The 17255-nt window shown below is 42.9% G+C and overlaps 1 protein-coding gene across 1 annotated transcript in view; it reads right to left on the bottom strand.

Moving 5' to 3' along the window:
- AMACR (alpha-methylacyl-CoA racemase) overlaps positions 1–10252 on the bottom strand; it is a 17434-nt gene extending 7182 nt beyond the window's left edge. Inside the window, 5 exon segments of the mRNA XM_007466837.1 lie at positions 2319–2505; positions 5212–5372; positions 7518–7661; positions 9849–10186; positions 10188–10252. Coding sequence (XP_007466899.1) covers positions 2319–2505; positions 5212–5372; positions 7518–7661; positions 9849–10186; positions 10188–10252 — 895 coding nt within the window.
- Positions 10253–17255: the final 7003 nt, after the last annotated feature.

The raw sequence follows: 17255 nt of genomic DNA, 5'->3' as shown, positions 1-17255 counted from the left end.
AAAAAAAAAAAAAAAAAAAAAGAAAGAAAAAAATATTCCCTATTGCTTATCTGATTTACTACAAGAGTCTCAAGAGGTCATGAAATTCTCAGTACTTTCAGACTTCTTTGCCCTGGAAAGCAGCAGGGGCATAGCACAGAGGAGTCGGAGCCTTACAAAAACCTTGTGTATTTATGCTCAGATACTGAGAGCTAAATGAAGGTATGTTCTCAAAGATCTCAGTATATAAGGTGAAATAAATAAATTAATACTACCTCAAAAAATTATTACAGATATGGGGGGTTTGTCCAGTTAGGCCTGAGAGAGAAGTAATGTGTATGGGACAAGTAAAAGTACTATTTTTGCAAATCAATATTGTAGAAGAAAGAAGATGCTGAGGCATTTCGCATGGACTATGTAGATTAAACAAAAGCTGACTGAAATTGCTAAGTCTGCCTAAAGCACAAGCCACCTGCCAGCTAAGGATCCTTAGTGAACTTTAAAGGGAGAGAGGACATGAAAGATACCACAAAAGGCCGCGACTGCAAAACAACCGGAGGGGTTACAGAGTTTAGACTCAGAAAGAGGAAACCCGGGAGAAGATTATCACAAGTCAAGGGCTGGAGCAGTCTGCCTGCTATAAAATGAGGTGGAGTGTGGATGTTAGACATGATCATTCTAAACATGTATGTTTTTAAGAAAACAACAAAATACACCACAGAGAGGAGTTAAATTCTGAAATGACAGAGCAAGGACCTTCAAAACTTGGCTCCTGCATGAAAGCAACAAGAACATTGGCACAAATTGTCAGAATCAACATTTTCGTAACTCTAGACATTAACTAAAAGCTTGCAACAATCTAAGGAGCATATTTAAGAAAAAAAATGACTGAACTCAGTAAGACCAGTGAGCTTTGTGGTGTTATAACTTAGGCTAATTTCATCCCTCTCTCCCCAGCTCTGTGATGGCCTTGAAAACCAACAGGCTCTCAACAATGGTTGTCGTGAAAGCCAGTAGGTTAACAGCCAAGGAAGAGGAGGCAAAATGAGTTTGAAGCTCCCGCAAAATCCTATCCCCAGAGAAGCGCCAATGTTTGGCCTGTCTGACAGCTCCCTGAAAATCCCCATCCTCAGGGTTTGTCTTTATTTGATCTGACTCAGAGCTTACACTGCCCTATTGCTGAGACATGTGTCAAAAAAAAAAAAAAAAAAGTCAGTTGCAACTGTCATTTAGAATTGCCTGTGCATGGTGATAATAAAATTTCACTGAAGATTAGTTAATTTTATTATTATATTTAAATTCCCTATAGACAAAAACACAAGGTTTTTGTAAGGCACAGACTCCACTATGTTATGTACCTGCTGCTTCCTAGGGCCCTGCACCCCAGAGTGGGAGTGTTGTTCCCACCACTCAGCCCCTCGTATAGCATTGCTCTGTCCAGAATTTTGAATTGACCTCTAGTCTTAGTCTTAATTTCTGGACAGAAAGGCATCCTCTACGATCTAGATAAACCATTTTGTTCTATGGTTTCTCTAACTTATAGTTAAGTTGGTGAAGTTAATATAGTTTATCACAGAATGCTTTCTGAGGCTAGCAAAAACAGTCATTTCAGCGATATACAAATAACTGAGTAGCACTGCGCATCTGAAAAGCTACCAAACATGGCGACAAAACTCCAAACTTAAAGCTGAAAGATCAATGTGCTGCAACCAGCCTGTCACACTGCTTCAGAGTATATTCTGAAACTTCTTAGATACTAAATTATCTGTAAACTTTATATTCACATTTCACAGGAACGAAGTAACTTCAGTCCAATTATCAATTAGGGAAGAGGGGATCCCAAATTCTCCTGCTAACTTGTGGCAACATGTCAATAAGACAAGAATCTGCAAGAAAGGGAAACTGCAGAAGCATCAAGTGATGGTAACATATTCCAACAAACTCTCATTCACCAAAGTCTCTCTGTGCTCTGATGACCCCGTCACTGAAGTACCATGAGGGACATCTATCAAGGAACAAAAACTGGTAGAACCAGTAGATCATTTCTAGGGAAGAAAAGGATGTGGGCACACAAGGGCAGGATAAATATCCAATCCTACGGAGGACGAAATGTGATACAAATACTGAACTACCACAAAAAGGATTCTTATTTTTTTAATCTGAGCTATTTTACAGACTTGTAAATTTACTTGTCAATTTAAAAGATGGGGGAAGTGCCCCACAATATAATGATGGCTATAATTAGGTTAATTATAAAGTGGACATATAACAAAAGACATCATGAACTTCAAAAGACTCCAAAATAGTCTAAAAAACATCCACAGAAAAGAGGTACTCACCCCTGAGCAGCAGCTCATAGAACTGGGGCTCTAATGCTCCAACAGCCATGAACCCGCCGTCCGCCGTCCTGTAGGTTGTGTAGAAAGGCGCTCCACCATCTAACATGTTCTGTCCACGAGGCTGTCCCCACAGTCCTGTTTGTTGGGTTTTCCACAGAAAAGAACCAAGATATGCTGTTCCTTCCATCTTTGAAGAAACAGAATACAGTATGAATCCAGACAATTCAACTATAAAGAGCATGATCGATTTCTACTTGAGTTTTTAAAAAATATTTATATAAAAATGTTTACCTTAGAATATAGGAAAATTATATCTAATTATACAACTTCTTTGATATTTCAAGAAAGTGAGTTAGAGCAGGCTTATGACAGAGTGAGTTTCTGCACTATTCAGATCAGGGAATACTGTTCAGAAAAGACTTAAAGGAACTACTTTTGTTCTTCCTTTCAAATAAGATTGGCAGAATGTTGATAATTTTTGAAGCTAAGTGAGGGTACATGGAAGTTCATTATACATTCTCTTTACTTTTATATATGTTAACAACTGTCAGGATAAAAAAGGTGAAAACAAAGCAAAAAGGTTTTTTTAAAAATCTATCATCTGATCTCAATACCTACAAACACATACACACAGATATATGAAGCATATCACATTTTAAAGGTAAATCACATGAGTTAAATTTAGTTTGTTCTCGTTTGACTCCAAGCCCAAGAAAACAAATTTGAGTATTTAATATATCTTAACTTTAATAATCACTAGAAAGTTACAAAATAAACATAACGGTATGGGTGGCAGGTATATGGGTTTTCAGAGTACGGACAAACTAGTGTGGGAATGCCAACTTCCCACTAGTCCTAAAGTAACGGGAATGGATTCACAAACTCAGGTATGATTATCACAAGGCTGGATGCACTGCGCTATCTAAAGAAGACTACTCCCTATCCTTATGGCTTTATGATCCTAATGATTCTGGCACCACAGGGAGAAGGCCATCAAAGCATCCTTGTCTCTGAGGTTACCAACGGAGGGGCCCCATTCCAACTGTGAGCATGGGACTTCTCACAGATTCTGGCTGTGATAAAACAAACACAAAATATATCTTTAGATACATCCCAGTTTTCCCGTTTAACCTGAGGAAACTCATGCACACTTCAATTCATGGATCCGACATTTGCTGTCACCAAGTAGTGGAGTTTGTGTAAGTGGCCTGTGGTGGTGCTTTTTTTTGAAATGGGGTTACAGAGATCTTAGACATACACACACAAACACACGTATAGACACACACATATATATACATATACATATATAATCTCTTTTACACACTGGATGTAGTGATGAGTCTATTGAAAAAAGATGTCCTAACAGTGTTATGGGGCTGGTCTGGCTCACTCAGGATACAAACAGCCTCTAATTTAATTCCACCTTTACTTGGTGTCATAGGAGGATAGAGGACAAGAGACACAGCAGTTATAATCCTCATCTCATCATGAGGCTCTCTTCTCCCCTCACACACATGTAGTGTGTGCTGCCACGGACCAGAGCCTTTGACACAGGGAAACTGCAGCCTCAATTTCCCAACCTTTTATATTGTTCTCATCACGTAGGCCAACGGCCCGCATGCCAACACACAGCCCCCCAGGTCAGATGAGCACCCCCAGATCAGGAGTAAACACAGTAAAATGGACTGCACATTCCACAGTTACCTTAACTCTAGTTTCTAAGGCAACAGTCTGATGAAGAGACAACTCCAGGTCATCACAGGCAGGCCTGGATCAAGGATTCTGCTGCTAAAGTCATTTGGAAACTACTGGCCCAAAAGAATAAGGTATCTGGGGACTTCCCTGGTAGTCCAGTGGTTAAGATTCCATGTTTCCAACGCAAAGGGCAAGGGTTCAATCCCTGGTCGGAGAACTAAGATCCCACGTGCTGTGCAGCACAGCCAAGAAAATTAAAAAGAAAAAAAATTTAAAGAATAAGGTATCTATTTCCCCCAATCACCCTCTTCCTTCAGCAATCCTCCCCAGGGTGCCAGGGCCACCATCCACCGGGTCTTCCAAGCCAGAGAGGGGGGAGCCATTCCTGATTCCTCCCTCTCCCTTCATTGCCAATATCTTATCAAATCCCAGCAATTTTACATCTCAAATGTAAATCCTTAAATCCAGACCCATTCTACCATTAACCATTTTAGTACTCGCCTTTCTCTCTCAGCGTCATCTCCATCCAATCCATTCTCCACCCTACCGCCAAAGATTTGCCCAAATGCAAAGGTATAGTGACACTGGACTGGGTTCTCATCAACTAGCTGTGAGAACTCCGGCAAATTTCTGTGCTTTAGTTTCCTCTTCATTAAAATAACAATGTATTCCAAGTGAAATTGCTGTGTGGGGGATTAGGAGAAATCACACAGGAAAAGTGCCTATGATAACATGAGGCAAGTGTATGAGGGTAAAAACACCAAAGCATCATGACACTTGAGTCTCCCCTACACAATGCAGCAGGAAGGTCTAGACTGGTCCATTTTACTTGAGCATCATTAAGAATCTTCTCTACCTGCTAAGGGAGACTTCCTGAGCCCAGTTTTGAATGAAGATTTCTTGAAAACCATATCCTAAGCACAAGAGACAGCACGGGGAAAACTGTTGAAACACAACATAGAAATCAGGTGAGTCATGAAACGTTTAGAAGATTGACTCCACAAACAGATGAGCAAAATATGACATTCTGACACATGTTCAAGATATGAAGCTATTTTAAAGAAAAGGCCATCCTTGGTAACTTGGATTCAAATTTCAAATCTTTTATCTCATCTTGTTCAGAAGAGGATTCGAGGCAGCCATATATCGACCTCAGGAACAACTAGTAGGCTTATCATTTCCCCCAATCAACACTTACCATGTTTGCATCAATGACCTGACCTTTGCCAGAGCGTGTGCGTTCAAATAGCGCCATCAGGATGCCCAGTGTACACATGAGGCCACCACCACCAAAATCAGCCAGGAGATTCAGTGGGGCATATGGAGGCTCACCACTTCTGCCAATTCTTGATAAAACACCTATACCATTAAAAAAATTGGGGAACACTAACTGTAAATTTAATGCCTCTTTTAAATAAATACATGAACATCTTAGGGGGAAAACCAATCTCTCTAGTTACTGTTGTAAATGAAAACTAATACCTAATGCTTTTCTAAACCTAAACCTGGTTAGCATATTTATAAGAAGGCTTTCCAGGCTTCCCTGGTGGCGCAGTGGTTGAGAGTCTGCCTGCCAATGCAGGGGACACGGGTTCGTGCCCCGGTCCAGGAAGATCCCACGTGCCACGGAGCAGCTAGGCCCATGAGCCATGGCCGCTGAGTCTGCACGTCCGGAGCCTGTGCTCCGCAACAGGAGAGGCCACAACAGTGAGAGGCCCAAGTACCGCAAAAAAAAAAAAAAAAGAAGAAGGCTTTCCCTCTAACAAGGTTCCTTGTTTGATTTTTTTTGTTTTCTCTAAAACTTTATTCCAACTAACATTTTCAGAATTCTGTTGCTAAGTTTTTATTCACTGGGTTTTGGGGGGGAAATGGTTGCTATCCACTTAGCACTTTATGGCTTAACAACAGTATAATGCACTTCCATTTTTATTAGAAAGAGATGCAAGAAAATAAACACAAGAACAAGAAAAGGAATTAAATTTTTAAGTAGATGAGAAAAGCCAACTCTACACTCACTCTTTTCCTCAACCTTTAAATGTGTACACACAGAAAATTTGAGACTTCCTTGACTCAGAAATGCAGTTCTTAGAAATCTAGAATTAGGCCATTCTAAGATATGTTTGTTTGTTTGTTTTTAATTTATTTTTGGCTGAGTTGGATATTTGTTGCTGCATGTGGGCTTTCTCTAGTTGCAGTGAGCAGGGGCTACTCTTCGTTGTGGTGCACGGGCTCTTGGCATGCAGGCTTCAGTAGTTGTGGTGCGTGGGCTCAGCAGTTGTGGCTTGTGGGCTCTAGAGCGCAGGCTCAGTAGTTGTGGTGCACAGGCTTAGTTGCTCTGCAGCATGTGGCATCTTCCCAGACCAGAGATCGAACCCGTGTCCCCTGCATTGGCAGGCACATCCTTAACCACAGTGCCACCAGGGAAGCCCTAAGATATGTTCCTTTTTTTTTTTTTTTTAAGAGACTTTATCTTCCCTCTTTGTTTCCTGGTGCGTGAGGAGAGGGGTTTTTTTTTTTTTTTTTTTCCCCCCAATGTATTTTTTTTTTTTTTTTTTTTTTAAGAGACTTTATCTTCCCTCTTTGTTTCCTGGTGCGTGAGGAGAGGGGTTTTTTTTTTTTTTTTTTTCCCCCCAATGTATTTTTTTTTTTTTTTTTTTTTTAAGAGACTTTATCTTCCCTCTTTGTTTCCTGGTGCGTGAGGAGAGGGGTTTTTTTTTTTTTTTTTTTCCCCACAATGTATTTATTTATTTATTTATTTATGGCTGTGTTGGGTCTTCATTTCTGTGCATGGGCTTTTCTCTAGTTGTGGCAAGTGGGGGTCCCTCTTCATCGCGGTGCGCAGGCCTCTCACTATCGCGGCCTCTGTTGTTGCGGAGCACAGGCTCCAGACGCGCAGGCTCAGTAATTGTGGCTCACGGGCCCAGGTGCTCCATGGCATGTGGGATCTTCCCAGACCAGGGCTCGAACCTGTGTCGTCTGCATTGGCAGGCAGATTCTCAACCACTGCGCCACCAGGGAAGCCCCTAAGATATGTTCTTACAGGCAAAAAACTCTAGTAAGGTGATATTATGACCTGAAAACCATGGGCTTTTTCTAGTATTCATAGAATTTCTAAAATCATGACACAGTCAATGATTCTCAATAAAGTGAGGGAGGAGGGGTATCAAAATCAAACTGTATCTTTGCAAAATATAGCGCAACCATTTCTACTACCAACAAGTCTCTTAATTCCTAGCAGGGGCTTGCTGGAGAATTAACTTCACAAATGTAGTCAGTAAATGTTATTAGTGAACACATTACCCCTTCAATGTGTTAAGGCAGGGGGAGGCTGAGAATGACTGTTCCAAGACAAACCAACCCTTTTTAAACAACCACATGCTCTTTATGGATTCCAGCAAATATTTGAATCTTCACTTTAAAAAAAATTCTTTTTAATAAGTGTAACTGTAGATCTTGACTGGGAACAAAATAAAATGTGTAGAGAAATTATTTTTTTCAACATACCTGACAAAGCCAAGTAGTTGATGTCATGTCCTGCTACCCTAGAGAATCTTCCTGATTGGCCAAATCCACTCAACCTGGCGTAGATAAGCTTTGGATTCTCCCTCTGCAGAATCTCTGGGCTGAGCTGGAGTTTTTCCATCACACCTTGAGGAAAGTTACAATTTTTTTTTAAGAGAGCATGAATTGAGGATGGGTATAATCCCTTCTTTGTGGCAAACATAAAACAGCACTCTTGCAAGGAAAACTAGTAACATTTGCTGTGGGTTTATAGGGTATTGCCAGTAATTAAGGACCCAGAGAGTGAGGCCCCCATTTCTGGAATGTGTGGCTTCCCCCTGACCCCCAGAATGCTATTTCCCTCCAGCACTGCCCTGCATCCCTTCAGGCATACCCAAGCATCTTCAATCCTCAGAGTGGACATTTCATCCCTTTATTCAGGCCCTTTATAGTTCCCCAAATTCTCTCCTTAGTAATTTATTAGAAATGGTCTGTTCTTTTGGAAGTTACTCTGGGTGTTTGACCAAAAATTCACTTTTGGAAGCTGCTATTCCTTTCAGGACCTTTTCTATGTCTATATCCGCATCAGTGCCTGCTATACTTATTTATGTACGTATATATTCCATCTTCCCTATCAGCTCAGAAGCTCCTATGGCAGGATTCAGGCCTCATCTCTTTCCACAGGCTTATAACGTGCCTCTGCCTCCATAAAGCTATGATAAGTTACAAAAGAACTCTATTCCTAGAGTGGTGGTTGCCAGGGGGTAGGGGGTTGGGAGAGGGATGGAGTGGGAGTTTCAGGTCAGCAGATGAAAACTGGTATATACAGAATGGATAAACAACAAGGTCCTACATATAGCACAGGCAACTATATTCAATATCCTGTGATAAACCTTAATGGAAAAGAATATGAAAAAGAATGTATAAATATGTATAACTGAGTCACTTTGCTGTACAGCAGCAATTAACACATTGTAAATCAAGTATACTTCAATAAAAAATAAAATAAAATAAAAAGAACTTTATTCCTCTACCTAGATAAACATCAGCCACAATCCCCTCCCCTGGCAGCTATGTCTGTATTCACAGCTCTACCCTTCTCCTAATTCCAAGATTGTGGACAAGTTATTTAACCATGCTGAACCTCCTTCAACTTCAAATACGGTATTATTAAATTATGACATAATCCTAATTACTAAATTATTATTGTTATAATCCTCAAATCTGAGGGTAAATGAATTGACACATTTAAATATGCCTGGTGCCCACAGACATTCAATTCATTCACCAAACATTTACTGCCTTCTGCTATATACCAGGCAAAGCTCTGTATTTGTACTTGAGCAAGATGACGGTGGCAGTTGTCTAAGAATAGATCGGAGTGGTGCTACACCCAAACATCAGCTTTAAAAAAACGCTGCCAAGGAAGCTGCAGCAGGTATGAAGAGAAAGAATCCTGAGTCACAGAAAGGAGGAAAAATGATGGGATGGGTGATATCTGAAAGCTGGCAGGGGGAAAGGAAGATTTGGAGTCCTGGTTGTAGTACAACCAGGCAACTGATTGTACTGATTCAGGCAACTGGGTGGACATTGGTTCCATTCACTGAAATAAAACACAAAGAGATGCCATTTTAGTAGGGAAGATGATGAGCTCAGTTTGGAATAAATACGTGGAAGCTGCAGTGACCGGGGGAAGGCTAAGTAGAAATGGACAGGAGTTGGGTATTCCGGAAGCCTGTGGCTCTAAAAGGGGGTACAGTTACAGATTTGGCCAACATCTGTAAAAAGTAAAAATAATAGGAATACATAAGGTGGCTCCAAGAAACAGAGTGTAAAGGAAATTGAGCAGAAGCTGGAACTTGGGAACACCAGCATTTAAGGCAGGGAGTTGTCCTGGGTCCGTGGATGGCGTTATGAGGTACACCAAGCTCCAAACGGTAGCAAAATGACTGTACCTATAGGCAGCTTTCCGGGGAGAGAATCTATGGCTTTCGATCGTTTCTCATAGGGTTCACGATCCTCAAGTAATTAAGAATGGCAACTATAATAGGGTGACTCAAAAAAAGAGAAACTGGGAAGGAGTCAGAGAGAGGTATGAGAAGAGCAAAGGCAACAGCAGTATCTCGGAATCCAAGTATGGAAGACGGTCTCAGTGGGCGAACGATCACCAACAACATCAAATGCAACAGGAAGGCCTAGACAGACAGGGACGGAAAGGGTTCGGGTGGCAACAGGGCAAAGGTGTGCCGGGCCAACCCCAAATGCCCGGCGGCCTCCCTTATTCGGGGAGCGTCCCTCGTCCGGTCTCGCGTAGCGTCGGGATCTGGGGCTCACCAGGGCGGAAGGACTCCAGCATCACATCCGCCCGGGCGCACAGCGACCGCAACACCGCCGCTCCCCGCGGCTGCTTCAGGTCCACGGCCAGCGAGCGCTTGCCCCTGGCCATCCGGCTCAGGTCGCCGCTGGTGCCCGGCCGGTCCACACGCACCACCTGCGCCCCGAAGTCCGCCAGGACCATACCGCAGAACGGGCCCGGGGCCAGGCCGGCCAGTTCCACTACCGAGACGCCCTGCAAAGCCATGGGCACCCGCATATCCTTCCGAAGGCGTAAGAGACGGAGCGGCCCCAACCTCGGCCACTCGGGCCTGGGGCCCTCCTCTGTCGCACTCCGTCCCTCGTGGCCCCGCCCTCGCGGCCTCTCCCTTGTGCGCCTGCGTGCAGCCGCGGAGTCTGCGCATTGGTGCGTTTCCTGGCCCCGCTTCCCCGGGTCCGGGGCCGCTAGTGGGCCGGCGGAGGGATTGGTTTTTGTAACTGCGGAATCCTAAATCGTGACCGGGCGTGATCTGGGACCACCTGGCTGGTCACCGACTTCTCAGGACGCTTTTACCCTCGCTGTTGCGATCCCAGCTGTTGTGCGCTTTGGGTTCGTAAACCTCTCTGGCCCTGGAGAAATTAAAAGTACGTAAATATTTAAGAACAATGCTAAAGTATTTTTTTTGGTGGGCTGCAGACTGTCTTCTTCACCGTTCTTCTTTATTAGCCACCCGATGATTCACCCACAGATGGCTTGCGTATAGTGGAATATCAAAAGAACACGTGAGAGGGCGGTGCTCATCAGAGCCAAGTCAGAAAGGTTTAAAAATATTTAGTTTGTCACCTGCCATTTCTACAGACAATTACGGCTTGGAGTTTTAGATTTTAATGCACATTTTTAAAAAGTACAATAAAATAATTCCAAATAGGCCTACTCCTTTCAGTTAGGGTGCTCCAGGAACTAAGGAGAGACTTTTATAGAGTAAAGGCAAAGCAAGGAAATTATTCATTGGCTATACGTTAAAGCCTAGTTGTCTGTTTGGGTTTGGTTCTTACCTTTGAATTCCGAAATTTGAGGCATTTACAGGGTTAGATTCGGCCTGCTTACAGAGACTGCCCAGGGCATTAGAGCCACATCAGTCTAATGGCTTCCTTGTTTAATTAATTTAACACCTTTTTGTCCCCCTGTACCCCATGTTCCTACCTTTGCTCAAGCATACGTTTCCTTACCCCCATCCTCTTGTTTTATTTTTATTTTGAGAAACTTAAAGAAAGCGAAAATTACAAAAAATGCTATAGCAGACATCCAAATGCAGGCACTAATATTTTTTTCACAGTGGCTCCCAGTCTATTTTTCTAAAAAGTAAACAGTACAGATACAGCTGGTGCTAACACCCAGGATCAGATTCACGTGAATCAGATATCTTACCAGCATCAAGCTTTACTAATAAGGTCAAAGATGCAGATCATGGAGATGATAAATGGAATATCTCCTGCCTTACCGGTAGACAAAGGATGTCACAGTCATCAATGATTACAGCCACTGCCAGATCTGGTGGCCCTGAGGGAACTCAGGAAGGGAAGAATACCTGCCATCTAGCAGCCATCAGCCTGCAGCCATTCTCTGTGGTGAGCCCTGAGGAAACTCAGGATGTAAAAACACCGGATACTGGCCCCAGATAGCTGAGGTGCATTTCAAAGGAATGATTTCAGTGAGGCCAGACTCTTGCATCTTCCCATACATAGAAAAGCGCTAAATTCCTTAACTCCGGATATCTGGTTTTCTTTAATTAACAGTAATCTTCTGATGTTCCGACTACCTGCCCCTTGTTGCAAAACTCCTATATATCCTAGCTCTCCCCTCAACTCCTCAGAACTCCTGAGCAGTTCTCTCAGGGTTACTTGAGATGCTGCCTCCCAGGCTTGAAGTCCTAAAACTTCCTGCCAAATGAAACACAACTCTCAACTTTTAGGTTGTGAATACTTTTTTAGTCAGAAGAGACATGATCAGACAAAGCAGAGGTCTGGGAAATCTCACTTGGCACTACAGGCCCTTCCTTCCTTCATTGGACACATACCCCCTGTTACAAGCTGTATTGTGTCCCTTTAACATTCATATATTGAAGTCCTGATCCTAGTACTCAGAACGTGACTGTATTTGTGTTGCAGCAAAAATAGAAATGAAGTTTTTCTTTTCCTGAGAGCAATGAAAACAAAGGGAACAGTGAACAAGCTAGAGAAGAAATGTAACCTGGCCTGAAAGAGTTAATCACTCCTAGTTTTAACTGTCATTCGTCTGTAGTATCTGTAACTAGATTTATACTTCGCAAAATTAACCTCACTCCCTGACACTATGTAAATTACATTCTGCACCTATCACCCCGAACTGCGTGAGTTACATCCTGTGCCTATCACTCCCTAACCTTATTACATCCCAGGGCTTACATTCCCTATGCCCCCTTGTAACAAATCACCCCCTGTAGCTTTTGCATTTCAGAGAGAAGGTTGCTGGCCGATAAACCAGAGACAAACGAACCCAATTACCAGAATGCCGGACCCCAATTACTGGGCTGCCTGACATCGGCTATGACTGTTTTGAAATAATGCAAAGGAAAAAGAATGCAAGACCTTCACTACTTTGATCCTTATCACATACCCCCCGGACTGCGAGCCCCACGTATAAAATCTTCTCCGATTCCCAAAGGAGGGGGGAACAGTTCTTGAGGCACTAGCCTGCTGTGTCTTCCCTTCTGCCTGACAGAAAAATAAGGCTCTCTCTCTCTCATCCTTCAAAATCTCCGTCTCTGTATTTCTGTTTGGCATCGGGGCACAGAGAAGCCGAGATTTCGGCAACATTTGGAGATAGGGCCTGTGGAGGTAATTAAGATAAAATGAGGTCATGTGGGTGGATCCTAATCCGGTATGACTGGTGACCAAGGGACAATCTTGTGAGGACAGAGCAGAAGGCAGCCATCTGCAAGCCAAAAAGAGAAGCTTCAAAAGAAACCACACGTGTTGACCCTATGATCTTGGACTTTAGCCTCCAGAACTGTGAGAAAATCAATTTCTGTTGTTTAAAGCACCCAGTCTGTGGTATTTTGTTATGGCAGCCCTAGCAAACTCATATACCCTCTGACCCATGACTATAGATGTGAGGTCTCTAATGAGGTTCTCATGTCACCAAACAGACTATATCCCAGAGAGTTACTTAGCTATGGAACCCGTGCTTCCTAAATTCTGGATTTATTTAGCATAATTAATCCTGTGGCCAGGGATGATGCCAAAAGCTCAGCTTCTCTGTACACTGGCGCCAAATCAAACCTCGGAGACAGAGTTTTGGGGTGAAGTAGAAAGGAATAGCTTCATTGCTTTTCCAGGAAAAGGGGGGCACAGTGGGCTCCTGCCCCAAAAAATTACGTGTCCCAACCCAGGAGGATTTGATAAGGAGTTTTATAACAATGCTTCCCAAGGGTGGGGTTGCTGGGAGCCCCTATGGGGCTCCCAGGCATGGAGGCCTTTTTGACCCCCATTTCTTGTAGGCAAGACTCCAGCCTCCATGAGCTTCCCTGAGTTCCAAAGGGCAGTTTCGAACAGTTGCTAATCACAGGAGGAGCAGTCAGGAAACCACCTGAGGTGAGATTAAAGGGACCAGAGGAGCTCATCTAGATGAGGAGACCCTCCACTGAGACCCTGCACACACCCTAATCTTGTCAGCAACCCCACCCTTTTGAAACTCTGCAGAAGAAAGAAGAATGCAGGACTGTTACTGTGTTGATCCTTATCACATATCCCTGACCAGGAGCCCCGACTATAAGACGTCTCCCTATTCCCAAGGGAGTGGGGCACAGATCTTGAGGCACTGGCCTACTGTGTTCCCTCTTTGTCTGGCAAAGAAGCAAAGCCACTCTTTCTTTTCCTCCATAACTGTCTCCATATTTCTGTTCGACAGCGTTGCACAGAGAGCCAAGATTTTGGCATCAGGAGAAGTCTCCTGTATATAATTCCATAAGGGCTCAGTCCTAGCCCGCTTCTAGGGGCCACCAGCATACAGAGAGCAATTGGCAAGACCTTGTCCCATTTTAGATGTGTTTTCTGGCATAGCTTTTTTAGGGGAACCACTAACAAAGCTAACCACCTGCCCTGGCCAGGCAAGATAGTAGCCACTTGCATGAGTTATCTTACAAAAGGAGGTCCTGGTAAGGAATGTGGAACTAATAAGCTACCACCAACCAGAAGAATTTGGGAAAGTTCAAAAGGAGAGAGGAGTCACCAGTCCATATGTCCTACCAACCTCCCAGAATCCTTGCTGGAATCCATCTTGGCTGAGTGATGTATGCGCCACCAGAAAGGACCCTGAGTCACAATGATTGGTCAGAGACAACCTGGAAACTAATCCCATCACCATAAAACCCGAGACTGAGAGCCTCGTGGCAGAGCAGTTCTCCTGGGTTCCCTTACCCTCCTGCTCTCTGCCCTTCCCAATAAAGTCTCTTGCTTTGTCAGCACGTGTCTTCTCGGACGATTCATTTCTAAGTGTTAGACAAGAGCCCACTCCCGGGCCCTGGAAGGGGTCCCCCTTCCTGCAAAAAATGGCCACTCTGGCAGGATCTCTTCTTCTCTGTGACTAACATCCTGACCGCTCGGAGTACTCAGGGACCAGTTTGCCTGCTGACAGACCAGACTCAGAGGCCACAACCAGGACCGTTTTATCCTTGGTCTCCTCCTGACTCAGACGACTGGCCAGAGAGCCCCAACAAGGAACTCTGAGTAAAGAACTTTATTGACCTCTTTCCCCTTCCCGCTCCCTTTCCTCTTTTCAACCCCTCCTATCCTACCCTTTTTTCTTCTGTCCTGGTCCTGGATGCAGGAGTCTGGTTGAAGGGCCTCAGCCTGACCTGAGGGATGGAGCCTGATCACCTCTGGTGGGCAGAGAACTCGAATTCGGGTCTGGTATCTGCTTTCTAGTTTCTGATAAGGCTGAGTTCCCATCCTCCCTTCCTAGAAGACTGGGGAAAAGTCCTGTAACACCTGGGCATCTGCAGGTGACAGGTGCCTTTGATGTGCACCTTAGCTATCTAGGGCCAGGATCCTGTTTTTCTCCATCCTGAGTCCCCTCACAGCTCACAGCTGCAGTAGCTGATGGCCTGATGGCTGCAATACCCTTTGTTTACTGATGTGGCAAGTGATTTTCTGATATTCTTCATCCACACATCCATGCACTTCCCCTTTTTACTTATCTTCCTCCACTGAGCTGAAAACTCATGGAAGGTAAGACTTGTACTTTAAATGCTGAGTCACTCCTGGAATACCACAGTACCTTTGCACAAGAGTAGATGTTTATCAATTCCAGCCAGGCCCTTTGTAGTTTACATTTGATCATTCTATCCTCTGTTTGAATATTATTGACTTCGGCTTTTTACTCACAATATGCTCAATAAAATTCCTTCAGTATAAGTTATTCGTTGTCCAAGGTTCAAACGTAGCCTTTTCTACACTGGAAAATCACCCAACCTAATCATTATGTGAAGCTATTCCACCCTGTACTGCATTTCCGCAGCAAGCATACACCCATGTGTTTCATTTGTAGAGTTTGCCTTCATTTGGGGTTTAGAATTTTAAAGTTGGTTGCTTAGATGATATATTTCAATTTCCCATGACACCTACCTACTATCTCCTTTTCAGAGCCTCCGTTTTAGAAAGACTCGTAAAATCAGTCTTCCGGATATAACTATGGTGGTTGGTGAAATTATGAAACTATGACAATTTCCTTGGCCTTCTCCCACCGTCCATACTACCGACTCTTCTTCACACTTGGGACTTATTTGCCCGCCCAAAGTGCTCTCTACCTGCCTGCAACCAGATCTTGGGTGTCTCTACCAAGGTGAAAACTGGAATTCAGGCATCAACGTAGAAAGACTTCAAGTGTGTGATGAAGGTCCCTTCCCCTCAGGGATACTGATTTCATCACAGGACCCTCTAAACATAGGAGTCTTAAAGACCCAGAGGGTTGAAGTTAGAACAATAGAATAACTGAAAAGTAGAGTTTTTTGTAGACAGTGACCCTGTTCTGTGCCCACACCATCGATTGTATGGCTGTTTACAACATCTGCATGAATATTTTCTGCATGAAAATATTTTAACTTTGTGTTAACAAACCATAGTGACTTATAATTGTATGACTATTCAACTTTATTAAAAACATTCTAGAAACATTTAACAAAAGTGGGTTTATTTCCATATAGTGCTTATTACAGTTTTCTTGCTTCAGTTTTATCTAAAGCCAGGCCAATATCTTACTCTAAGTCACTTTATTAGTAATGCATGCTCTTTAGATATGAAGTCCTTTTGGGCAACATGCAATATTCAGTTATCTATTGGCAATGCACTTCTAGGAAAGTTATGACATTTGGTAAGAGTAAACTTCAACCCCATGACCCTATACCGAGGTGGGGTCGGGGAGGGAGAATAGACACAAAACCACAAAAACATTACCAGTCAAGCACATTATAGCTAACATCCATTCACTTTAGAATAGCATTGTATATGGATTCAGGAAGAGTTTCAAAATATTTGTAGATCAAAAGGAAAGGGTCAAAGACTGGCATGAATGTGGAACACATTATTAGCTAAAAGGGCAGCTCTAATTCATTATCTCTGCTTCTAGCTATTGGGGGTAATCAATACAAGATACAAGTAAACACATAGTTAAAAAGCCTTTGTGGAAATTCAAATTGTAACAGAAAATAAATTAAGGGCTCATTACTTCTAAGGGAATTCATTATGTAATATTTGTTAGATGGACATCTCTGTAGTGCATTTTAAATATGATTCAACATCAAGGTAAACACATATTCCAATGATTCTTTGCTTAAAGTAAACCAATTTGGGGTACTGTCATCAGAATTTATGGCACATTCTCATGAGTATCTTTTTGGTGGCAAATTTAATCCTTTGAGAATTGATTTTTGGGGAGGTATAGGCAAAAGTCAAGTGGCACAGCTGCTCTGTGAATATTGATTAAATATGGTAATCAAAGAAGTCACATAATTTTTTTTTAAATATACAGATTTTTTTATATTTTGGCTGTGCTCTGCAGCTTGCGGGATCTTAGTTCCGTGACCAGGAATTGAATCCGGGCCATGGCAGTGAAAGCACCGAGTCCTAACCACTGGACCACCAGGCAATTCCCATATAATTTTTTATTTTTAAAAAAGATTAAGCAATTTTATTATATGTCTCCTAAGTGAAATACCCTTACATTTTGTATACATTAGTTTGGCTGTATATGTTTGGGTTTACAGCTCCTTAAACATGCCATGTCAGTGTGTGTATAGTATACTAAGGTAATTTCTAAGCTGATAGAAAAGTGGGTGATTATATCCGTACTGTATGGACCTACACTCACTGCAGGCCAAAGTCAACAAAGCT

The sequence above is a fragment of the Lipotes vexillifer genome, unplaced genomic scaffold, assembly GCF_000442215.2.
Source record: "Lipotes vexillifer unplaced genomic scaffold, Lipotes_vexillifer_v1.1 scaffold647, whole genome shotgun sequence".
Taxonomy (NCBI): domain Eukaryota; kingdom Metazoa; phylum Chordata; class Mammalia; order Artiodactyla; family Lipotidae; genus Lipotes; species Lipotes vexillifer.
The sequence above is the reverse complement of the archived record's forward strand: the minus strand, read 5'-3'. Positions and strand labels throughout refer to the sequence as shown.